The 26,143-nt window shown below is 34.9% G+C and overlaps 2 protein-coding genes across 4 annotated transcripts; one reads left to right on the forward strand and one right to left on the reverse strand.

The window, feature by feature from the left end:
• Window positions 1–7,411: 7,411 nt before the first annotated feature.
• Window positions 7,412–13,805, reverse strand: LOC134245860 (neuronal acetylcholine receptor subunit beta-3-like). The gene is made up of 7 exons (XM_062728108.1): window positions 13,402–13,805; window positions 11,056–11,201; window positions 10,306–10,350; window positions 9,972–10,081; window positions 8,723–9,255; window positions 8,234–8,409; window positions 7,412–7,803 (listed from the first exon to the last, which is right to left on the reverse strand). Exons 1-7 carry the CDS (start codon window positions 13,454–13,456, stop codon window positions 7,474–7,476), a joined length of 1,395 nt encoding a protein of 464 aa, XP_062584092.1. The 5' UTR covers window positions 13,457–13,805; the 3' UTR covers window positions 7,412–7,473.
• Window positions 9,180–24,725, forward strand: LOC134245871 (general transcription factor IIE subunit 1-like). Of its 3 annotated transcripts, none has more exons than XM_062728118.1 (7): window positions 9,180–9,248; window positions 11,031–11,219; window positions 21,275–21,933; window positions 22,246–22,450; window positions 22,800–23,007; window positions 23,419–23,803; window positions 24,593–24,725. In XM_062728118.1, the coding sequence occupies exons 3-6, from the start codon at window positions 21,284–21,286 to the stop codon at window positions 23,580–23,582; spliced, it is 1,227 nt and encodes a 408-aa protein (XP_062584102.1). In that variant the 5' UTR covers window positions 9,180–9,248; window positions 11,031–11,219; window positions 21,275–21,283; the 3' UTR covers window positions 23,583–23,803; window positions 24,593–24,725. The 3 variants fall into 3 exon arrangements, with proteins under 3 accessions (XP_062584102.1, XP_062584115.1, XP_062584107.1); XM_062728131.1 differs by lacking the exon at window positions 9,180–9,248 and adding an exon at window positions 9,889–9,909; XM_062728123.1 differs by lacking the exons at window positions 9,180–9,248; window positions 11,031–11,219 and adding an exon at window positions 20,664–20,726.
• Window positions 24,726–26,143: the final 1,418 nt, after the last annotated feature.

The raw sequence follows: 26,143 nt of genomic DNA on the forward strand, positions 1-26,143 counted from the left end.
GCTAAAATTATAGAAGTCGAGTCATCATGGTCATCATTAGTGCAGAAATTACAATCATGCATTTATAAAAACTATACAATCAACCAGCTTCAATTTCAAAGTTTATAATTACAAATGGAAAATCAAATTTACACAAATCTAAGTTCAACTGGTAACATGGTCAGATATCAAAGTCATATTAATTTTGTACTTTATATATGCAAGGTATTTTAGAAAATATTTCACATTCTAACCTTGGATAAAACTACGAAACACTTAATTTATTCTTAATTAACATAACTATCATGCATGAATAAAAATCAACATTCTGAGCATTCCACATTAAATCCAAATTACATTGCAAATGCAAAATATTCTTTTCATGTGACGATATGTATAAATATGCAACTTTGTGTAATTTGATTATCTCTGTTTCGAACACACAAAAAGCTTTCTAAGAAACCATCAATTGTATGCGGCATTTTATCCAATTCTGGGGGAAAAAAAAACAATAACAATGAAGAGCTCGATAATGTTTTAAAATGAATCTTTTTAAATGATTTTCTTAAGACTTTTAAAAATGTTGCAGTTTTTAAAATCTCACGACATGGTGTCAAAAAGTTGCAGTTCCCTACCAATTAGTTATGATGGCATATTTCTGTCCCTTCGAGCCAAATCATTTTTCTATTGATTATGTTGACTTGCAAAATGCAAACAATTGTGCACATACCACGAAACAATATCAAACATGCAAGAAAAAATGTTTACTTTATCAAATTGAAAGAATTTGGTTGTCTGTTGTTGTTGTTGGTTTTTTTTTTTTTTGGGGGGGGGGGGGGGGCAAATATTGCGAACATGTGATTAATTATGCAATAAAGATTCTTTATTTTGACCTGCAGCAAGTCTATATCTCTTTCATCATGTGTCAACCCAAAATAATAACACTACAATATGGTCGGCGGAAAGGGTAAAAAAGACGTTTATGCAAAACTAACAACTAATTTTATAACATAATGGAATACAAAACAGACAACCTTAAAAACAAAATCAACAGACTCGTTTGCAAAATCAACAGACTCCGATGCAAAACCAACGATCACCAATGCAAAACCAACGATTATTCATTGAATTGTCGCTAGATGGCGTGCAAAAAACAAACATTACCTGAATTAACGCTAGATGGCGCGCAAGTTTTTCTACGTCATCATTATTTTTGTACTTTCATAGGAAGGTAAATGGATCAGGGCCACAATAAAAGAGTGAAGGTCAAAAGGCTGAAAAGTAACACATGTAGGAAATTCGCATGCCTCCCTTTCAATGATAAAAATAAAAACAGCTCACATGTTTGTGAGACTTTCTGGGTGTAGAATTAAGTTAAATGTCAAAAGTTGATATGCATCAAGATGCATTTCAAGCATAAATTATGCATAGAAATATGTATTGATATGAGAGGTCATTTGGTTTGTTTACACTTTTTAAGCCAAGCGAGAGCTATTCGGAGGTCATGACGTCAGAAGTTTATTAATAATCAGGGATTTCCACATTGAACACCCCTATTTTTATGTGAATATTTATTTAACACATTGCTCTGTATTGTGGTAAAAATATTTTGAAAATGAATCTTTTTAAAAAAAGTTACAAAGAAAACAAAACACATGTTTTTACTATATAAGTCTAAATTATGTAAGCTAATGTGGCCCGGGTCCAAATCCTGCGAAATTGTCTAGTATCAACATCCATTTGGCAAACAGCATCATGTCGGACTTTATAAATTCAAATATATTAGAGGCAACAAGACATCTACAAAAGACTGTAAATATATTACAAGAAACCAGTAGCAGATATTGGTACTTTCCCCAAGAGAAAATTTTAGAAAGAAAAAAATCCCCTTACACTCTTCAAAAAGTTCATATAAAATTATTTTATTGTGTTCATGCATTACACAATTTGTTGATACCTGTATGAAAATTCACTTGGCAAGTTATACTTGTATCATTTTTGCTTTTCTTTGTTCGACTAAGTGAAGTCTATTAAATTTATTTTAGAATAAGTTAATTTAGGAAGCAATCTGATTAAAATAAGATCCGTTGATCGCTACTTGTGTAGCGATCTATGAGAGCGGATCAAAGGATCTGATATTATTAATCATATTAAGTATCATGTCGCACAAATATGGTTCATATATGTTAGACAATAAGTAAAAAATAATTTTATCAAACTGCATGTATTGCCCAATAATTACGCAGTTTTCAATAATATACTCAGTAGATATGCACGGATCTAGAGTTCCAGACCCCCCCCCCACACACACCCCTTGGATTTAGCAGAGATTTTTTTTACACTCAACCAAGTTTACTTTAAATGACCTTGGACCCCCCCCCCCCTAGAAAACGCTGACCCCTCATCAAATAAGCGAATATGCTAAGTGGCTGTGAAAAGTACTAGGTTTCTATGTATAAAGATTTAAAAGTTAACCCCACCCATCCCTCCCCCAAATAGGTTTTTCAAGCTTGGGAAAGGTTTATGTTAGTTTATTTGTTTGCTGTTTGTTTTTTTTTTTTGGGGGGGGGGGTGTGCTTGTCAAAAAAATTATGGGCTGAATTGTTTTATTGGAGTGGACCCCCCCCCCCCTCCCCGGAAAAAAAACAGGATCTGCGCCTGTACAGATATGAATTATATAATACAGAAAAGATAAATGCTCTGAGGAACAAGATAATCAAGGTTATATATATATATATATTTTTTGGGGGGGGGGGTGGGGATATCGACGTATCGACATATCAATATCAATAACTCATGAAGTTTCTGTCAAAGTCTCACAAGATTTTGCTAACTTGTTGATCAAACATGAATTAAAATGTTTGATAATAAATCTGGAAAACATGTTCGAAATGATAGTTTTAATTTTATTCAAAAGTTTACTATGCGTTTCTTTTTCCTATCAGTATAGTTGAAACCGAAAAAGAAATTTACACTGTAGGGCTACAAGAATGAGACTTAATTGTACTCCTGTACAAGGTGTGGTGGCATCTTTACCATAGTATGCGCAGTAGACCTTGTCGCATGTGCATTTTGACTAACACAGAAAATGGTTCTGCGTTGCAATTTATGCACTTGAAATAGCCATAAAAAAGCATGCTCAAATTCAATTTCAGTCAGAGGCCTTCGCTTCCCCCCGTAGGCTCTGTGCCCCTATATAGCTAGGCCCCCTACTGATTTTCCTAATTTCTTCGAAAACAGTATCCTCCAAACCTGGAGTAATAGCTGTCCTACATTCCTTAACCTTATTTTAAAGCAAAAAAAAAAAAAAAAAAAAAAAGATATGGATACACACACATCTTGCCTTAATTTCATTTCTTTATATTTTCAAGTACTCAAGTCATTCCCTAAAATATACACAGGGTCCATCTAATAGATAAAAATGGGTATATAATGTATCATATAGTATATGATCCCCTATTATATGTATTCCTATATACTAGTATATATGATTTCGATACCGATCGGATAATATATTCTGTAATACATTCCAAGATTTGCCCATTGGATCCTGATATATAATTTAGCGTGATTTACGTTCCTATGAAAGTACGAAGGGCATTTCAAAAGTCCTGAGAGCTGTTTAATAAAAAATTATCTGTTTTACTGAAATTATTGTATTTGATATTATTGGAAAAATCAGAAAAATATACACATATTGTGACGTCACTTTATAATTTTAATGACCTAATAACTCCGGAAATGACGTCATACTTCCGCATGCTAACAATACTGGCCATAAAAATGACGCAACAAAAGACACAATTTCATCAAAGTAAAATTTTAAAAACAACTTTTGTTCATTGCTCAGGCGCAAGCTATCGGACGCAAATGCCAATTGGTAGAATCTTTACATAGACTATAATCTATCATATGGTGTTCTATTTCGGAGATCTTCTTCTTCTGAAATGCTTCAAGCGATTGTCAACATCGCATGATTTTATCGAATCTTGCTCAAAATATTGCGTATAACAGACCTAATTGTGAGAAAAAGACAAAGTTGGCAATCAAAGAAAAATAGACGATCGTGTTACAAAAGTTGATGGCATCAATTCGTCAGGTGTTTTAACGAGATTTGCAGGATCGATGAAGGCTCAAGAGAAGTTAAGTTTAGTGTGCCCCATACTTTCTCGTAAAATCCAAAATGGCGCGGGCACAGTTGTAACCCCACCGTACCTCCACATATTCGCAAAATATAGTTCATGGAAATTAAATAAGATTCTACATATGTCTGTGTAACTTATAAACCTTTTTTGGAGTCAAAATTCAAAAGCAGTAGTGAGTTTTGGGGCGCCGAAGTTGAATTAATATGAAAAAATACGCACAGAAACAAGTAAAGGGCAAGACTTTTGTACATTTTATTTGCAAACGGTAAGAGTACTGTTACTCAAAATATATTTGTTGAAAACTGCATTAATATACTTCAGTTTTATACAGAAAATGTTTTATTTCATACAATTTAGAACTACATAAAAGACCGAAAATCCAGTCGTATCATGTAACTAAAAATCTTAAAAGAATGTCGATGATAGCATAACCGGATATAAACCGTGCTAGCTATAGTAAACAAACCAAACAATGAAAATAGAATTGTTGATAAACAGTACCATAGTCCTACTTGTCTTCTTTAGAAATGAAAATTTTCTTTGAGATATTTTTTTCAAATAAGCCTTTGGCAGAACTTTTAAAATCGTTTTATGTGGGTAAAAATGCGACTTTTCAGTATGCTAAACATTCTATATTCTGACGTCATTTTCGGAGATATTACGTCATAAAAATTATAAAGTGACATCACACTTTATGTATATTTTTCTGATCTTTCCAATGATATCAAACTCAATAATTTCCGTAAAACGGTTAATTCTTTATCAAACAGTTCTCAGGACTTTTGAAACGCCCCTCGTACAAAATAATGATGACGTAGAAAAACTTGCGCGCCATCTAGCGTTAATTCAGGTAATGTATGTTTTTGCACGCCATCTAGCGACAATTCAGTGAATAATCGTTGGTTTTGCATTGGTGATCGTTGGTTTTGCATCGGAGTCTGTTGATTTTGCAAACGAGTCTGTTGATTTTGCAAACGAGTCTGTTGATTTTGTTTTTAAGGTTGTCTATTTTGTATTTCATTATGTTTATAAAATTAGTTGTTAGTTTTGCATAAACGTCTTTTTTGCCCTTTCCGCCGCCCATACTACAACTATTATATACACATGTAACTACTCGTGTTGATGTATTTTTGAAAAGTTGATGCTGATTTGAATGCTAGTGATGCTGCTCTATCAGACAACTCTGAATAAGTCTGCAATCATGTTCATTTAAAGCAGAGTCTACACTTCCTTTAGTGTTTTAACTGGTTTTATGTTTAGCCAATCTACACTGTAGCAATGATATAAGTTGATTAACAGTAATCTAATTTTCCATTATATTTATAATAACCGAAGCTGATAAACAGATACTACGTACTGGAAACCATATTGTGTATGGTACAAATCTTAAAATGTCTTTTACTTGAAAACTTAGTATACTAGTATTATATGAGTTTTTCATATTGTTTTACTCATTTATGTAGAAATGATGCCATTGGATATATAAGCAACTTAACAAAAAACATTGGCAGAGTTTCAGTTAAACCTATGGTCAATAAGATATTTATTTTCAAAATTTTGGGCGTTACCTTTCTCTAAACTATACAAACACAGATGTATAAAATTAAAGTTTTAAGTTAAAACTTTAATTTTATACATCTGTGTTTGTATAGTTTAGAGAAAGGTAACGCCCAAAATTTTGAAAATAAATTAACATTATACAGACCAATATACATTGACATTATCTAGGAAATAGATAGGACTAGACTTGTATTAATGACAGTTCAATATCTAGGACCCAATTAAATATTGAATATCTATAAAGTGTAATGTAACTATGTGTAATTCCATTTATCCAACATGAATATACCTTTGAACACTGACTCATGATGGTCCTACATCGACCCAGTGTGTAATTAAACACTGTTCTAACGAAGACCAAAAAGACAATGGAGGTAAACATTGACACAGATATTCATTGTGCATAATTATATAACTTAAAACCACCACATCAATATCATTCTGTCATTTAACAATTGATGTAAATATTACACTACATGTAACAAAAACCAGAAGTCACTGTCGAAACTGTAGCTCTACTGGTTTGTACTTATAACAGAGGAAGAGAAAACTACACATTGGAACTTGAAACTTTACAACAGCAATAAATATAATAATGACTTTCATTAAGTCTTTTTTTGGGACAAATTCAGACCAAAACTGTGGGAGAAATAGCATTTTGAAAGTATATCATAAACAGATGGAGTAGCGTTTTAACTCTTTACAACTTATTAAATTGTTATGCAAAATACACGTAATGATCACGTCATAGAAATATGATGTTACCATTTCCCCGCAAGCATTTTATAGAATGGTACATGTTCCTCTTAAATTTAGCGTAAATCATATTATGACGTAATTTTCAATAAGAAAATAACTTAAAGTTTTCTTATTCTATGAAATTTAAGAAAATATAAAAAAGAAGGAATTCGGTAATAAATTGAAGATTAAATGAACTTTTTAAAATGCATGAAAATGCGTAATTGCGGGTAAACGGTATATGCGTGATTTTGCGTTAGAAATAGGAAATGGTATATGCGTTAAAATGCGTGACTGCGGGGAAGGGGGTTGAAGGGATTTCACAGAAATTTCTATTTTTGGTACCGGTAACCATGGCAACACCGTTTACTGAAAAAAAAAAACGATGCAATATTATGTATTGTAGTATAGTCTACTTGTGTGCTTAGTTATATTGAAATCAGACCAAAACTGTGGGAGAAGTAGCATTTTCAAAGCATTTCACAAACATTTCTATTGTTAGTAACCATGACAACACGATTCATCGAAAACTGATACATTAGATTATGTATCTTAGTCTCGTCTACTTGTGTGCCAAAATTATTTTGAAATCAGTCCAAAACTTAAGTAGCGATTTAAATGAATTTCACAGAAATTTCTATTATTAGTATCCATGGCAAAACCGTTCCTCGAAATCAAAATCCGATACACTTTATTATGTGTGTACAGACAGACGGAAAGACAGACAGACAGCTAGACAGACGACGGACACCTTACTATCGCATGAGCTTTTCTGGTTTCTTACCAGTAGAGCTTAAAACTACAGGACCATTTTTAGGTAAAATAAAGTATTTGGAGAGAAAATTAATAGACTGCAATTAATATGATGTATAGTCTAGTTATTTTTAAAGAACATGTACAAACACAAAAAATACCAACTGAACTAGTAAATACCAACATTGTGCACAATTATAAGCTACTTGTTATCCAAAATTATGCATGAATGAAACCCTCGTTTCGTGGCGCATTGTCTCTCTAGAGATTTCCACAATGATTATGGCACAGTCTACTTTTAATTCCCCAATGCTGCCTGCAGCATAATGGAGAGAGAGACAACAATACTGAACAACAGGTAAACAACAAAGAACACTCTGTCTAGGGCCACGGCGACAGAGGACCAGTCAAGACTCTCTGGTTCCCTCTCCTGTTTGGCGAGGATAGAGGCACTACACTCCCTGATTTCCTTCAATATTTCCAGTAATTGTCCCTCAAACCCCACAGTAAGAGGCTGCTGTTGTTTTTGGCTTTCATTGTCTATATATCGACGCCGCTTACTTTCTTCTGGGTAAGGAAAATGGAAAATGTTTCCTTTTCTTTTATAACGTTCGATGTACAAGTTATCCTGAAACAACAGATCATATACTATATGCTTGATTTACAGGTAGATTTTCATGATTTTCTGAAATAAATTTAGCAACATTGCAGCATCTATCAAAATGAAACTAAACCCGATTTGGAAAAGATAATTGTTTTGGAGCAATGGAACATGATGATCTGTTTCTTTTGATACATGTACATACATGGAAGATACATAAATTTAATTAAAACATACATTAAATACCGCGGTGTGTGCTGAATTTTAAAGTCAACATATATTGCAGAGTTTAATTTGTAGCTTAAAAACTGCATTGGCACCTTTATATTTTTTTTTACAATTCAGAGGTGCAACAAATTGATAAGATTTTAGGACTTGATAGAAGATCAACGTTAATTTGAATGCCACTTTACTCTTTAAACATTCAAAAATATTCATATGAAAATATTTCAATTACGTTTTTATCGTGGTCGTACTGCGCATGTACACAAGCAATCGTCTGCAATGGCCTGATGACGTATTTCCTAACTGTTGAGGACACGTGACCGCTCTTCTTGTAATGTATGTTGAGAACTAACACTGTCATCAGACAGGACAGACCAACCAAGATCATCGACACCAGGAAGTAAATAGCTGAAAAGGAAGGTCGGACTTTTACTGCAAGGAAAATCTCCATACTGCCTCCGAGTCGATTAAATTTCAATTGCTATCTACATGAAAAGTTTGCATTCGTTCAGATATTCTTCTTTCAGCCTACATGCAAATTTTGAAAAATTGGGCTAATACAGTTAATGAGAAATACCTTTTCTCAAAGGTTGTATGTGTGATTAACGATTAATAAAAAAAAATATTGCAAAACGCGAGGGCGAAATCTTTATAAATGGGTTCAGAAGAGAAGAGAAGTATTAATGGATATATCGAGCTTTAGAATCCATGGAAAACAAACCTAATAAAGGTGGATTTTCTCCTGATGCGGGAATCATGTTTACGATGACCAGCTGGAAAACTGCCAGGGATAGAAGGACAGTGATCTCCAGATTGACCTTCTCTCCGGCCTCAGGTGGCAGGATAAAGCCAAGACCGGCCATAAAGGACACCAAGAAACACGGGAATAGCAGGTTCATGACGTAGAACAAAGGTTTCCTCCTTAACCCCAAGATACACTCCATCGTTGGATAGGACACGTTACTGTAATACGTAACAACACTGGTGGCGTCTGCTCTCGTGACGTCCCATTCCGTGTTGTTGACGTAACTAGACATATCCAGGGTGGAACTTTTGTTGACGATGTGCACCTCTGCGCCGGTGTAGATCCACGACCCGAACACCAGACGACATTCCTGGGTATCAAACGGAAAGTGATAGACGTCGATAGCACAGGACGTCCGCACGCTAGAGGGAAACTGATACTGTACCCGGCCATTGCTGTTGACGACGGCTCTATAGTCCTTCATCCCCGGCAGTCCCTTCACGTCAGTTCTAATAAAAAAATATAAATATAGAAATATTTCCATGTTTATATGCTGATGTTTTTTGCTTCTGTCTTGTGGTCCCAGAATCTGGAAACAAACTTGGTCTTCCGTCAAAATTTTTATAATCTACACATTTTGTATGCGTAGCTACATGTATTATCAACTTCAGCTTAAAATGTGATAATGACATCACAGACAAGGCTCACTTTCACATGCCTGTAGGAGACGGGGAATGGGTCGCACTCCTCACCATAATATTGCTAGTATACATGTATGCTGTTCATTTCATATAATGAAAATGAAATGGAGCTAAGTTACAGTTATGCACCCTTAATAATATTACGCTTTATGATTTTTTAAAGGTACAAGTTGCTCCTCCCTCCAGTTAACATTGTTAGGTTGTCCCCACTCCCAACTGAAATTCTTAAACGTTCTTTCTACAATCATTTTTATTGTGCCCAGTTTGGCTTAGAACTAAATCATTTTAACGCAATATGAAACTTTAAGATTTCTGACTAACTTGTTTCCTGATCCTGGGTCTTGGTCTAAGAACTTCCTTGCATTACTCCAAGTATATCAGTATATAACATATTAATGGTATTTCTGTTTATATTTTTAATGTGAATAAAATGAAACATGTACATATGACAGCAGTGAGTAGGTAAGGAAGCAATACAAATATGTTCTCGAATACTCTCTCTCTCTCTCTCTGTGATATCATACGTGTCGTAGAGAGTGAGATCGGGAATCCAGATTTTGTCCTGAGGGACAGCCAGCCTGCCTATTCCGCTATAGTGCGACTTATTCCACCTTAACCTGCAGTCGACCCAATCCTGAAATGAACGCAGTGCTGACTGTACTTTTCACTACATGACAATTTAAAAACAATTTGATTAATTCACCGAAATGTTGATTTTATCTCTGAAGGCGAGCGTGGGATTCCTCGTTAGTTTTGTCAGAATTCTGAAGTTTGGAGATAATTAATTTTACAGGTAACTTGTAGACATTGAGTGCATTATCTGTATACAGGTATGGACATTATCATTAAAAGCATTACCACTCTCATCCATGCCGTCACGTCAATCGTCTGCTTAGGCTCATTCTGAAACATCAAATATATTAATTAATTTAAATTCTCTACTTCATCTTAATTTTATTATCAATAAAAATTATTGTTGACAATGTACACAATAGATTTGATTTTACATTTGACTTTCTTCCTCTCTAAGCATATTAAATCAAAGCATATATTTTTTGTCTATCCCACTCGCCCACCACAATCGAAGAGTATTGAAATAAATCATGGTATGGCACAATGCAGTACCTAGGTTTCAAACAGTGTAAGGATCCGCAATTTTTAAGTCAAACATATAAACGAAGGAAATGTTGCCATATAAATTTAGGTTTGTTGCAACCGGGGCTTGAACCCATAACCTACCAACCGGGGCTCGAACCCATAACCTACAAAACGAGGCTCGAACCCATAACCTACCAACCGGGGCTAGAACCCATAACCTACCAACCAGGGCTAGAACCACAGACGCTTGTTTCATACAGTGAGCTTAGTTTTCTACTATATAATATATATATAGTAGAAAACTATATATAAAGTATAAAAACAAGCGCCTGTGGCTAGAACCCATAACCTTCAACAACTTTTCTTGATACTTTGCCTTATACTAGTTTTAGTGCGAAGTGTAACGATGACAAACATTAAAGAGAAACTACTAAATACATATGTACAAGTATGTACAGTTGAACAAAGTTGAGATTGTTTTACAGACACTGAGTGTAACAGATGCTTTACCAGATCTACCAGCTGTCTGACCCCCAGGTCAATAGTGACCACTACAGGGGAGGAGTCCCGTGTGTCGTCACAGTACGGCCGCACCTCCTTCTTATAGGACTGAAACACCGCGGTCACGAGGTCGTCCAGGAGATACGAAAATCCTACTGAAAAATGTAAAATAGGTATCACCCACAATGACTGAAAACTGACATCCGTCTATCGATATCGTGTACCTACCATGGTTTACAAACAAACTGCATGTTACATGGGGACATTGATAATACAACAGCTAACTGCATAAAAATCCAACTAATAAAAATTTCAACCTCAAACAAAAATGATCATGCTGAAGATACATGTAAGGAGTGGAAATTAAGGAACAAACATATTTTCAGTTAATGGTTTTTTTTAAATTCAAATTGAATTAAATTCGTTATAAGTGTTATATGTATGTATTTATATGTTAGAATGCAATATTTGTACCCCAAGTTCACATTAAAGAACGGGGTACAGTTTCAATACAAATTAAGCCCTGTAATTTTCCAAAATATGAAAAATGAAAGTCTAATCCGAGATTCCTCTGACTCTAACCCCCGCTTTTATATTGTGACTTGTGCGACCTGCACAAGTCACAATATAAAAGCAGGGGTTAGAGTCAGAGGAATCTCGGATTAATGAAAGTCATGATATAAGAAATTAAAATTCATTTATTTTGATCATTAGAAATCCATGCAGTGAAAATACACAAATCATTTGTCTCAAATGACCTCCCGAATGCTGATTTTGACGTCATTTATTTGTGCATTTTCCCGTGTTTTCTTAAAAAGTTGCAGAAGACATCAATTTTCAGTGGAATTTCCTCAGAAAAAATACTTTGCCACCATCGCCTACAAAGATTTTGAGATATGTGATTTTTCATATCAGTTTACATCATATATCAAAAAATTGAAGTGGGCGACGGTGGCAGAAAGTTTTCTGTAAAAGAAAATAAACGCAGAAATAAATCATTCTGGGTTGTTTTTGCATTAAACTTAGAAATAAACCAAATTAATGACGTTATATTTCCAGAACGATCCTCCTTCATGTCATATTCATTAATAATCTATCATATTCATCTACTCAACTCTTGTTAAAGCCAATTTTACAACTTTTTAAGAACATTAAATTTTTAGGGCACAAAAAAGGCCAAACTGTACCTTCTTCTTGCTATCAGAGGTGGGAGTAAAAAAAAACCCACATCGCTATTACTGGTTATCTAACAACAAAGCTCTATGACAAACGTATTGACTTAAACAACTTTTCAATCCCCAACTTCCCTTACTTATGAAGCAATATACCTTTCTAAGAAAGAACATTTCTTAAAACGAGGTGAATTATTGACAAACAAGTTGAAGAATTTCAGCAGTCTCGTTTAAAGTCATCATTTCGTAAGTTCCATGGGCGATACAATGACCTTGTCCGCAAATAATTACAATTTATCATTCTATCAAATGCATTCCTTCTGATTGTTTGACCATTATTTACAACTCATCCACCGATTTTTTATCCGTTTTACCCCTAAACATGACAAGAAGCACACGGTGGGTGTAAGCGGGGATGCTCACTCCTCCATGGCACCTGATCCCAACTCCGCTCCTTTTTTGTATTGTTTAATTGACTTTTGAGCTCGAATACACTTCGTTATCTCCACATATTTCACTGGATATTTAGACAGGAAATAAATACTATTATTATATGATTGAATAATTTCCTTCTCTCTGATTGGCTGAGATCCAACTATGTTAGAAAAATACTACGTTGTATTGACCTGCACGTGACGTTCCAGGTCAATACAAGGAATTATTGCAGGTCAATACTAGGAATTATTGACCTGTTCCATTTTTTCTGTTACAATGTGTTCTTGTTGAAATTTCTTGTTAAAACTTTCAATTAAAGCAAAGAAACAGTCTTGTAGGAGTTTGCTATCATTTAATCATATAATAAAACAGTTATTGCTGTTTTTGCGGTCAATACGATGATTAAGCCACCTTCGAAGTACAATATTCACTTCGCCCTTCGGGCTCAGTGAATATTGTACTCCTCAGGTGTCTAAATCATCGCATTGACCTAAACAACAGCAATAATTGTATAGTATATACTTTTAGGTATATAGTATGGATACAATGTATCATTGGCATGGTCAAACAATTTAACCAGCTATAACTGCAGCCGTACATCGGGCAACAAAGAAAAAAACTGGTGAATAATCCGACTACGTGTATACATATAGTCATTTTTAAGAAGATTGTTTTGAAAGAAAAGGAAAAAATTAAGAAACACATTACATGTATTACGGGAATAAAATATTCTCGAAACTGTACTCACCAGAAGCATAGAGCTGAAAGAAGAAAACAACACACCAAATTCGGATAACTTCCATGTCCAAGAATTAGTTTAAGTGTGATTGGTCTTAATTCCTGAAGAATCGATTTTAATCCATGTCAGCAAACAAAAATAAATTAACAAAGCTCTCGATGATTGAATTTGTGTAAATTTTAGTAGCATAAATATATGGATGGTAAATTATACGTCTGTGTGGTCAGTACCTGGGACAAAAATAGCACAGGTTTTAATTTATCATGTGTACATTAGGATCTCCATCATAAAAAAATTAATTCGATTAAGGCTTATCGTTGACGAATATAATTTTTCCAAGCAGTTCGTGTCCTTTAATTTAGGAATAAGGATAATAGAACACCTTCACTACTCGCAAAACAGAAGGTACTATTTATAACCGTGTTTTTCACAATCAACCTTCTAAACGAAATGAAATCAATGGCCTCTATAATTCTTGTGCACATTTGACGGATTAAACATCGATTACATGAATAGTTTTTTCTCGCTAATCAATATACCGTTTATTGACATAGGCCATCTTCTCTTATGTTAGATCTCTTTTGCAACTATAATGATTCGGGGATAAATTAATTAGGCTGATACGTGAAGTTACGATTGCAGTTGTGGATTCGACAAAGGGGTGGAAGTTAGGGGACGGAACCCTCCAGGGATTATTGTACTAAATTAAAGGAATAAAGAACATGACTTTGGACCCCTCACCCACCCCCTCCTACACATCGACTCCTACACATTTTAAAGAGGATCATGTGTAAAGGAAAGCAACAGCTATAGGGAACCCCCAGAAGCCAGCCTTTTTATTATCATGGCCATTGCAAGTTCCCGGTGTGCGCATGGTTATTATTAAAATTGGAAGGCATTATACGAGGGCTGTTCAAAAAATAATGTTCTCGGTGTTCGGAAAGAGACAAAAAACGCTTTTCAAGGATTTAGTCTTAATGATTTCACTTACACTGTAATTATTCTCTTTTAATGAAAACACATGTCCGTAACATTTTTATCCAATTTCTGATTGTTTTTAGAACACTTTCTTGAGTATGACCCTTCTTATACTGCATCCTATGATTTCCTTAACTTCTTTCTTCTTAATTCCTAATTTTTTTTTCAAGTTTGGAAAATCAAACAACTTACTGTGAAACTACTGTATGTGACGAAAAGTGGTTACAAAAAAATGCAGTTCGTTAAAGATTAAGTCATGATATAAAACTAATCAAACTGAATGTCATATGATTTCTATATTGTATGTCATACAGCTCTGGACATTATTTGTTGAACAGCCCTCGTAACTGACTACGATCGTGCGTATGAATGGCTGAAAAAGTCGTGCAATGACGATGAAGCGATGGCGAGATAATGCGATGACGATGGTACGATAGCACGATGAAGCGATGGTGCTATGACGCGATGGTGCGATAGCGATGACACTATGGTGCGATAACGATGGCGCGATGGTACGATGACGATGAAGCGATATTCACTTTTACTCTATCGTTCTATCGCGCCATCGTCATTGCATTATCGCGCCATCGCATCATCGTCATCGCGCTATCGCACCATACCTCTATCGTCATCGCACCATCGCTTCATCGTTATCGCGCCATCGCATTATCGCGCCATCGACCAATAAGTCCATGCTCTATGGTGCGATAGTAAACTGCATGGCCCTATCCGGATTCCATAAAAAACAAAACACAAACATATGGAACGCCATGGCTGCCTTATGTTAGCTGACTTTATTATGCTGTGGGTTTGTAATTATATGCTGTGGGTTCGTAATTATATGCTGTGGGTCTTTAATCATATGCTGTGGTTCTATAATTATATGCTGTGGGTTTATAATTATATGCTGTGGGTCTATTATTATATGCTGTGGATGTATTATTATATGCTGTGGGTTTATAATTATATGCTGTGGGTCTATTATTATATGCTGTGGTTGCATTATTATATGCTGTGGTTTCGTTATTATATGCTGTGGTTTCATTATTATATGCTGTGGGTTCATAATTATATGCTGTGGGTGTATTATTATATATTCTGTCGGTTTATTAGAAACTAGCTTTTCGAATCCGGACTTCTCGTTTTTGGAGTTTACTTGCTCAAAACGGCGGCAACTGCAACAGGGCTTACCGTAATAGGAATGAGAGTACCAAATCCCCGGATGAGCACATTGCTTTATTTGTGGTGCCACAAATAAAGCCATCTGCTCATCCGGGGATTTAAATTGGTACTCTCATTGCTAGCAACTACGTTAGTCCAAATTCCTTGAATACGCATGCTCGTCGTGCATTCCGGGAAAATTGTGAAAACTACCATAGGCCGGTAGACCGTACGATAACAATTTCGTTGTTTCGTTAAATAACTTTGTTTATTTATTACGTAGTTTACACTTTAAAGATAATTGCGTAATTATAATACCTAAAAATTTTCCCTTTTTTCTGACGGAAAAGCCCGAGTCACTAACTCATTGTTCTAAACAAAGACAAGGGAGGTTTTTTGCTAGCGATCGGCTTCACGGTCGGGCATTCTGGGAAAACTTCACACGTAGCTGTCTGTGAAAACGACCATTGATAGACTGTCCGATAACAATTTCATTGTGTCATTGAGTAGAACGGGTCTTTTCTGGTTGATTCTGAAGTTTGTTTATTTACAGTGTAACTTACACTTTAATGTAAACTACACAAGAAAAAACTTAGGTCATATACGTAATGCAAAGATTCTGGACATCTAGCTTGTGAGTTCTACCACCTTCCTGGATAATGCCGTCAACCTCATAAAAAATCTTTTTTTTTTCTTTTCAAAGTTTATTGAATTGGCAAGACACAATAAGCGATTGATACTTCCACACTAATATAATTTTAATTCTATAAAATACACTTCACAAAAGATTATACCTCTAACAATCAGACTCCATACTCATTAAACATTAAAGACTTCGGCAAAATAAATTAGTTAACCACGAACCTTCCCTTCGGCGCTAGCTCGCCTATCTTTTTTTAAAAAAATAAACTTGTTCCTATTACGGTTAGGCCTGTTGCAGTTACCGCCAATTTTGAGCAAGTATAACCTCCAAAAACGAGAAGTCCTAATTCAAAAAGCTAGTTTCTAATAAACCGAGAGATTATATGATAATGCACCCACAGCATATAATTATGAACCTACAGCATATAATAAAGAAACCACAGCATATAATAATGAACCCGCAGCATATAATAATAGATCCACAGCATATAATTATGAACCCACAGCATATAATAATGAACCCACAGCATATAATAACGAAACCACAGCATATAATTATAAACCCACAGCATATTATTATAAACCCACAGCATATAATTATAGAACCACAGCATATAATAAAAGACCCACAGCATATAATTACAGAACCCACAGCATATAATAATAGACCCACAGCATATAATTATAGAACCACAGCATATAATTATAGACCCACAGCATATAATTATAGAACCACAGCATATAATAATAGACCCACAGCATATAATTATAGAACCACAGCATATAATAATAGACCCACAGCATATAATTATAGAACCACAGCATATAATAATAGACCCACAGCATATAATTATAGAACCACAGCATATAATATAATAACCACAGCATATAATAACGTACCCACAGCATATAATTAAAGACCCACAGCATATAATTACGAACCCACAGCATATAATTACAAACCCACAGCATATAATAAAGTCAGCTAACATAAGGCAGCCATGGCGTTCCATAACATAATATAAAGATATGTTCACATTATGCTATACACTTTTTACACCACGTAATAAAGCACTGACATAAATATAGATGTGTTCACCTCACATCATGATGCCCTCGCCGTAAAATAAAGATAAATCCATATTACGTAATAATGCTTTGATATAATAGAAATATCTCAAAAAAGGAATGGGCTTTTGACTTCATGTAATGATAAGTTTAATTATAAAACACAATTTACTTGACGTAATGCAATTTTGACCTCAAATATTAAAGAAATGAAAAGATGTAAAGAAACATTCACTTCACGTAGTAAAGTTTTAACAAAATGTAAACACATTATCACTTCACATAATGAATTTTTTACTTCAAGTTATGAAGTGCTGACATAATGAAAGGATGTATTTACTTCATGTAATGCAGCATTGACATGATGTTAATATATATTTACATCATCTCATAAAAAATGGACATAACGTAAAGATATGTTCACATCACGTAATGATAAATTAACATAATAAATGCATAGTTGTATGCTATAAGGCAGTGATGGCGTTCCATATTATGTCAATACTTTATTACATTATGTCAAAACTCCATTCCGTGATGTGGATATATAATCACGTTATGTCAACTCTTTCTTATGTGATTTAAAAATATCTTTATATTGTGTTAACTCTTTATCATGTTGATTCCAAAAGTTTATTACCTGATGTTAAAATACATTTACATTATCTCAAAGCTGTATATCTAGTATATAATGAATGCTGACGACCTTGTTTTAATGACTGGTAAGAAGGGGGGGGAGGGTCCTGATTGATTAGGACAAATTACAGGCACACAATATCAACCCCCCTCTTTTCCCAGACATAACTTTACTATAGAAAATGTAATGTTTATTGAAACTGTACAGCCCCCCACCCCCACTTCTTGTTGAAGTATAGTCCACTAAGGGTAATGTAATATATCTGGGAAAAAATGGGACTGATCGAAGTTGGACCCCTCTCCCCGAAGTAGGATTTTCGGGCTTGGACTTTTTTTTCTTGACTTGTCAATTTTTTTTCCCGGTAAATGATTTTTTTCTGGCTGACCTCCTCTTTCAAAAAAAGATGCTACGTCACTGGAGTTAGTAATTTTTTTAATCATTCCAGGGCCAGAATTCTATTACAAAAATCTACCAGTCGTTCTTCTAAATCAATTGAATATGCCTTAGAAAGCATGCATGGGCACATATCAGTGGCGGATATGGGAATCTTGAAGAAGGAAGGGTTGCGGTATATGGTTGGAGACCAAGGGCGGAAAGCGGAGAAGCTCTCAGGCTTTAGAGTTTTATAGAAAAAAAGTTTTCAACTTAATTCAGCTAAACTTAATGTGAAACTAATGCAATGTCCTACAAAGTTTAAGACTTTTATAAAAAAAAAAGAAAAAAAAAATTTAAAAAAGAAAAAAATGAAGACTTTTATGCATTGACCTAATAAAGGTAACCTAATAAACCAAAGCTTTAACTGCCCTAATAAAGCCTCGTGCATGTAACGTTCCAAAAGCATTGTGACGTCAATTCAAAATAATAGTTTCAAATGTAAAACTGCAGATGTGCCTAAATCTGTCGGAATTAGCTTGTTTTGGACGCTCAAATGTAAAAAAAAAATGATATTTGCTGCGTAAGAGGGCTTGGCAAGCCTCGCCCTCTATCAATATTGATTAACCATGTATTTTATATTTATCTAATTATCAGATTAAAGTAAACACCATTGAATTTCGACGTGACTTTAATTCACAGTCGCAGTGTTAAGGCTTTGCATGTTTCAAAATTCTCAATCATTTGTCGCTTAAAGATTTCATTCAAAGATGTCATTCCGAAATTGCTGAGAATCTCTTCTACGACAGTTTTCTCTCCCGCCATTTTTAGTGCTTGCGGAACGCGGAAAATACGTTATGCTCATATAAAGGCCGAGGATACCCGTGTTCGCATAACGTAATAGTGAATCGACATAATGTAGAAGAGTGCGCACAGTATGGCATGAGCTTTTCACATCAGTTAATAAAAACTAAGATTGTCATGAAAAGTAAACATAAAGAAATGCAAGTTGACGAAATAAAATTGTAGTCTGTGTAAATGTCATAAAGAGTTGACATAATGTAAAGGAAAGTTAACACGATGCAATAGTAGTGTGGGTTAATGTCATAAAGAGTTGACATAATGTAAAGGAAAGTTAACACGATGCAATAGTAGTGTGGGTTAATGTCATAAAGAGTTGACATAACGTAAAGGAAGGTTGACACAATGCAGTAGTAGTGTGCATTAATGTCATAAAGAGTTGACATAATATAATGGAAGGTTGACACAATGCAGTGGTAGTGTGGGATAATGTCATAAAGAGTTGACATAACGTAATGTAAGGTTGACACAATGCAATAGTAGTGTCAGTAAATGTCATAAAGAGTTGACATAATATAATGGAAGGTTGACGCAATGCAATTGTTGTGGTCTGCTATAAGGCAGTGAAGGCGTTCCATACTGCATCGTGAATTTTCATGTCTATAGTATTTACACTGTAGTTGTTCCTTAACATCGCATTGAGAACTTTGTACTCATATCTTAAACTGAAGACGTCACGAGATGCTTAATATAAAACACTTGTCGAATAGTGTTCAAGTATCTTTTTCATGTCTGCACCTACTGCGATGTGGGACCTCGTGATACAGTCTAAATCATATTATGCTTTGGACTGGTCTCTACGTCAAGCAGTGGGATTCGAACCCGCGACATAAAAGATAAACTCTTACTTTTACTCTAGTCAGTCTAGATAGAGCAGCGCTCTGACTAGCTTACTGCCAGGCCACTCTGAGAGTGGCCTTAGCGACAATTCTCAAGGTTTATAGATCGATCCTTGTTCATTGTACATAATTGTCTTATTATTATTTTCTTATTTTAAACCTCATATACCGTTTCAAGCCACGGTCCGGAGTCCGCATATATGTCCCTCTCCTATTCTCTTTAGAGAAGTGGACAGGCTATCGGCGGATGTAGGCGAATCCGATAGCCTGTCCACTTCTCTAATTAAAAGAGAAAAGGCCCTCTCCTAAAGAATGGGGGAGGATCGTACATTTTGGCTGTGGTTTGCGACGATAAGCCTCGTAAGTTCTAAGTAAAAGTACAAGATTAACTTATCGAACATTTCATACAAATTGATTATACAAATTGATTAAATGTATACATTCATGAAGGAATTATCAGAGTTCAAGTACAAATTCAACCTAACTATATTTCCAACTTTGCAACCCCCCCCCCCCCCCTTTCCAAGCAAAACAGCATTGAGCAGTTAAGAGCAAATCGTTCTGCTTGTATCTTTTGGGTAAATTTTTCAAAAAGACAGAAAAATGTTGAAAATAATCAGGGACCTATATACTAACTAGTATATAGGTCACTGAAATAATATTACATTCAGTACATGTTTTATTTCCGGGATTGTGTCAGTTTACCCAAACCGTGTCATCTTTTAATTTATCGTATACGAGATCCGGTGTTGAGCTGCATTGAAATTTTGTTTACGGTATTTGATTGATTTTTATTATTTTTAGTCCTTTACATATATTTTAGATATTTTTAAGAGTTCATATTTTAACTAAAAACCCCTGGTTATATTTATCCATTCAAAAAAAAATATTTAGGTTTTTCAATATAACGTCAGGCTGTATGATCATAATATATGCCATCAGCTCACAAGGCCGTTTCACCCTGCTCAGAAACGTGCTCAGTCCCTGTGTGGATTTTATTTTTAAATCATATTGCATCTGGCAAAATAAACCAACAGTTTTAATTATTGATGGGTGATTTTGAAGCATTATTCAGAATGCGATAATACTTAAGTGGTTTTGCACTGGATGGCAAGAAGAAGAAGAAGAACTGAATTAAATTTTTATAATAATACAACTTACATGTATAAAATAATGCTTCATACACTTAGTTTTCTGTACATTAGTGATCATGGTCATAAACACACTTCTAGATACACATATGAAATATTTTTTGACATTGTGGCTGTAAACAATTGTGAATGCAAAGAATTAAATAGCTTAATACATCAATTTTTTTTTTTAGATTTTCAATATGAATGAGCCAGAAATTTTGACTGAGGTACCAAGCACATTGAAGAGGCTGGTTAGATTAGTGGTCAGAGGATTCTACAGTTTAGAGCATGCAATGATTATCGATCTTCTAGTCCGCAATCCCTGCATGAAAGAAGACGACATTGTGGAAATTCTCAGGTTCGAGAGGAAACAACTCCGAGCTCTTATAAACACCTTAAAAACAGAAAAATTTCTCAAGACAAGAATGAAAATGGAAACAGATGCAGAGAACAAATCTACGCGCCAGACATACTACTTCATTAATTACCAAGTGTTTGTCAACATTGTCAAGTACAAACTAGATCACATCCGCAGGAAGATCGAAATGGAAGAAATGCACAACACGAGCAGGGCGTCTTTCAAATGTCCCACTTGTGAAAAGACCTTCACTGACCTTGAAGTAAATGAGTTGTTTGACGTTATGAGTGGGACATTTCGGTGTACGTTTTGTGAGAATGAGGTTGAAGAAGAAGCGGGAGCCACCTCGGTCCAGGATACGCGGACTTTACTGGCCAAATTCAACGAACAGATACAGCCAGTGTTTGACTTGTTACAGAAGTGTGATGACATCAAACTAGCCCCAGAGCTTCTGGAACCGGAACCCACAGATCTCAACAGAGTTCACAACAGGTTGGTTTCATCACCTCTAATCAAATGTAGAGTTTATACACAATTATTTTTTCAATCACTTACTTGTATTTGCAGTATTTTGACTTTTCAAAAGAAATTAGAACCCTTTGCAGTTTGCACACTAATCTACTATCTACACTGAGTTATTGAAATGAGTATGTGAATGGATCCAACATCAAATTTTTAGAGCATAAGACCATTAATCATGTTAATGGTGATAATTTTACATTTTAAAAAATATGGATTGCATGAACAGTCATTTACAAAATCCTTGAAGTTTAAACTGCTACAAATTGAGCATCTACTTTTCAGGTCCCATTCTTCAAAGACGTCCAATGCAGATAGAAATGTCTGGAGTGGTGATAAGAATAGGTCCACCAATTATAACCTGGGATCTGATGCCACAGTCACTATCAGCATGGGAGGGGAGGGGGAGACAAAGAAAAGCGAGGCGGTTAAGGAGGTGCCAATCTGGATGTCACAGAGTACTGTGGAGGGGGGACAGGACGAGAGCAGGGTCAGTATTCTTATATCACCATAGTCACATTGTAAACAATCAGGCATAAGCTTTACTTAGAAAACAGATCTGTTAATGAATTTTTGGCAATTTAGTCAATTAAATGAATTTTGGCCTTTAATGTTAAAGGCTGCACAAAGATTTTTTAATTAGTTAATTGTGGTTTACCTCAAAGTATAACTTCAGCTATCTTTTGCCAATTATAGTATCATAGAAAAGAATAAAAAATTTCCAACGATATGAAATAACAAAAATAGAGAAACTTACAATTAGTTGTAGATCATGAATCAGTTGAATATTGAAGGCCAGATAGTTGACAATTTCTTTTAAAAATGTCTCATTTTCACAGAGCTCTTTCATCAATGAGGAATCCAAACCAGCACATTTGGAAGCAGCCAATAGGTCAGCGGTCAACAGCGAGATAGAAACACTCCTATACATTCATGAGAAGAAGGGTGGGGCCCCAGGGGGCTCCCTACCTGGTCAGAGAAATGACAGCTCCAGTAGTGACTCAGAGGAAGAAACCCCTAAGATCTCAGCTCCATCTCATAACACAGGTAAGGTCTCAGCTCCATCTCATAACACAGAACACAGGTAAAATGTCAGCTCCATCTCATAACACAGGTAAGATTTCAGCTCCATCTCATAACACAGGTAAGATCTCATCTCCATCTCATAACACAGGTAAGATCTCAGCTCAATCTCATAACACATGTAACATCTCAGCTCAATCTCATAACACAGGAAAGATGTCAGCTCCATTTCATAACAAAGGTAGGATTTCATCTTCATCTCACTTTCCAACTGCGTAAGTGAGACAGGAATAAAAAGTAAGCTCAACAAAGTTTTATGGTCTGAAGCTTTGTCTATCACACTTTCTCTCTCTCCATTTCTTATACAGTGTGTACATGGACATAATAATTATTTTGTAGAAATTGTTAACCATAAAATTTCAATATTGTTTGTAGTTGAGGAGATGGAGAGTGAGGAGGAGGATACCATGGTAACCGTTGCTGGGAGGAAAGTGCCCCTCCATGAAGTGACAGATGAGATGGTGGCCAAAATGACCCCCGAGGAAAAAGAGGATTACATACGACTGGGACAGGAACTCTATCAAAACATGTATGAATGACCTCTTCATTCATGTGGTTTACATGTTTATTGTCCAATCTAAGGAAACGTCTGTTTCCTTGTACTCAACTGAGGCACAAAATGAGAACTGAGCTCTTCACTTTGTGTCGACTATGCCGATGACATTTAATGATCACTTGACCACAGCCTACAGAAATTCACAGAAGAAAGACTCTCTCAATGATGTTTGTTGTACCTATGTTTATGTTATTGTACTTTTCTGTAAAATTCATTATAGGATTAAACGTTCTTTTTTCAGAACGTTTAATTCTTATAATTCCAATTACGAATTTTTAGAAATTATTAAAATTATTTCTCTTTGAGGCCGCCATACAATCCGTTATTTTGTACGGCGTAGGAATACTTTATGCCGCAAAGAAACGTATACAAGATGAATATAGATAAAATCCAACTTTATTTGTCAAAACAATCAATAATTAAACTTATAAAAACTCATTGAATGTTGTTTAAGTCAACAAATATCGTAAATACGCGTATTCTCCAAAATAATTCGTCCTTGACCATGGCCATGTTGACGTCATGACGAAAGTTGAAGACCGACGACGTCCTCGATTTGCTCTGGTTCGTTCAAAGATTTAGGGAGAATATGGGATCTGTAGGATGTAAATATATGAATTTGATGCTGAAAAGGCAAGAGTCTGAGGTACATTTCTTTTCCCTATCACAACGATACCAACTGAGCTGATATGGAACGTCGAGAAAATGACAGCATGATCAGCGATTTAAAAAAATTCACACTCGTAATCCGACAGTGACATAAACATTATATTCCCGTCTGTCAGTCCTGTTTATCTCTTTTCATTCATTCATTTTTTATTATAAGTTTCTTGTAATCATAATTTAGCTAAAACGGACTAGAAGTATCTGTTTTCATTGTTTTTACAACAGTCAAGAAAGTAGTTCTGGTTGAAAAATTCATCGATGTGTAAACTTTTTCTTGAATTTGTTCTCGTCCAATCAAAACACAAGGAATCAATAAATAAAATTAAGATTGGAATTATTGAATCTTATAGAAATTAAAATATTGTACATAACTGTATTTGTAATTGACATAATTCATTAAAATCATTTTGGTTGAACATCTTGTATGTATACAATTAAAATTTATTTAAAAGAAATTTAATTCTTAGTTTCTTAATCCTTCATCAATATGGATGTATGGCTAGATCTGAGAGGTAAAGTAAACTTCTTGTCTGATGTACAGGGAATAGCGATAGTTCATGTCTGGTATAAAACACTGATTATTAAAGAATTTCAATTACTTTACACAAGTCAGTTAAGAAAATTGGGGGAGGGGGTTCCCTTTTTCTTCCCTGTGGGTATCCTCACTCCTGTGGTAATTTTCCGAAATCATTTACGACTAAGATCAAAAGCTTTAATTGATTGTAACATCTTGCAAAATTAATGATTCTGTTATATATTATTGCATAAAAACATCTTTCTAAAATCTTTTCAAGGATTACCCATTTATTACAATGATTACATTTTTGTCTGTAGTTTTTCCTTTATACCAAAAAGCAAATATGTGGTTGGTGTATTAATATAAAGTGTTCAAGATTCGTTCCCTCAAATTGGCTGCTATTCTGATGGCTTTTTTCAGGTAGTCAAGAGGCGCGGATCCAGGATTTGTTTCCAGGTAGGGTCCACATCAACTCTAACAGATGTCAGTCTCTGTCTTACTTATTGCACAATATAGCAAGAATATGCAAGCAAGAGGATTTTTCAAAGGCTTTATTTTCTACAGAAACCGCCAGGTCCCAGGTAGAAAATATTTTATCTGTCAGCCTCCACGTATATAACTGTCAGCCGCCGGAAAGTTATATGGCGGCCGCCATGCAAATAATTATTTGGCGGCCGACAGATAACTTTCAGGCGGCTGCTTGTTATTTATGTGGCGACCAAAAGATAAAATATTTTTATAGACATACACCCAGTGCCCAAGTTGTTAGATTTAGTTTAGTTTCAAACCTGATTTTAATTACTTCTTTTCAGAGTGCAATTTTGATATGATTATATGATGTGAAATTATAAATATTTTCACATTATATATTTTTCCGTTTAAAAAAAAAATGTTTTATAAATCTTTAAGTCCGTAACCGCGTCCCATACTCAGACCTACCTGCCATAAGCTTTAATAGCTTGAATTAGCTATAGAGCTAGTCAGAGGAGTTTGATAAAGCTAAATGTATTTCATAAGATTTGTAAGAAATAAAGAAAAGGTATTTGACTCATATATGCAATATGGACTATCAAAAAAGCAAGCCAAATCAAAGATAGTTCTAACAATGCAGCTTTTAAAGACTTTTTAGCAAAAGATGTATTTCCGTTGTTTGCATAACTGTACACCACCTTGTGTGCGTGGAGGACGGATAAGTTTTATTGCTTACATTGAGGTGAATTAGTGATTCACAAATATTACCACTCAATTATCTTTTAACCAGAACTGACCCCCTTTTTAATTTCATTCAAGAAGTAACTGTGTGGTCACAAAACAGTTCCTATATATAGCACCAAAACTTTAAGATCTTTGAGTACAAAGCA

Source organism: Saccostrea cucullata, unplaced genomic scaffold (assembly GCF_032062105.1).
Source record: "Saccostrea cucullata isolate Sc308-1 unplaced genomic scaffold, CSIRO_AGI_Scuc_v1 ctg1920, whole genome shotgun sequence".
Taxonomy (NCBI): Eukaryota; Metazoa; Mollusca; class Bivalvia; order Ostreida; family Ostreidae; genus Saccostrea; species Saccostrea cuccullata.

What these genes read in the sequence shown, in the direction of transcription:
- LOC134245860 (XM_062728108.1), bottom strand. Translation starts at nt 13,456, where the DNA reads ATGGAAGTTATCCGAATTTGGTGTGTTGTTTTCTTCTTTCAGCTCTAT. An exon ending in GATCTCACTCTCTACGACAC is followed by an intron (nt 9,256 to 9,971) that starts GTATGATATCAC and finishes TTTTTTTATTAG; the next exon opens with AACTGACGTGAAGGGACTGC. An exon ending in AGAAAATCCACCTTTATTAG is followed by an intron (nt 8,410 to 8,722) that starts GTTTGTTTTCCA and finishes CTTCCTTTTCAG; the next exon opens with CTATTTACTTCCTGGTGTCG.
- LOC134245871 (XM_062728118.1), top strand. Translation starts at nt 21,284, where the DNA reads ATGAATGAGCCAGAAATTTTGACTGAGGTACCAAGCACATTGAAGAGG. An exon ending in CTCAACAGAGTTCACAACAG is followed by an intron (nt 21,934 to 22,245) that starts GTTGGTTTCATC and finishes TCTACTTTTCAG; the next exon opens with GTCCCATTCTTCAAAGACGT. An exon ending in AGCTCCATCTCATAACACAG is followed by an intron (nt 23,008 to 23,418) that starts GTAAGGTCTCAG and finishes TATTGTTTGTAG; the next exon opens with TTGAGGAGATGGAGAGTGAG.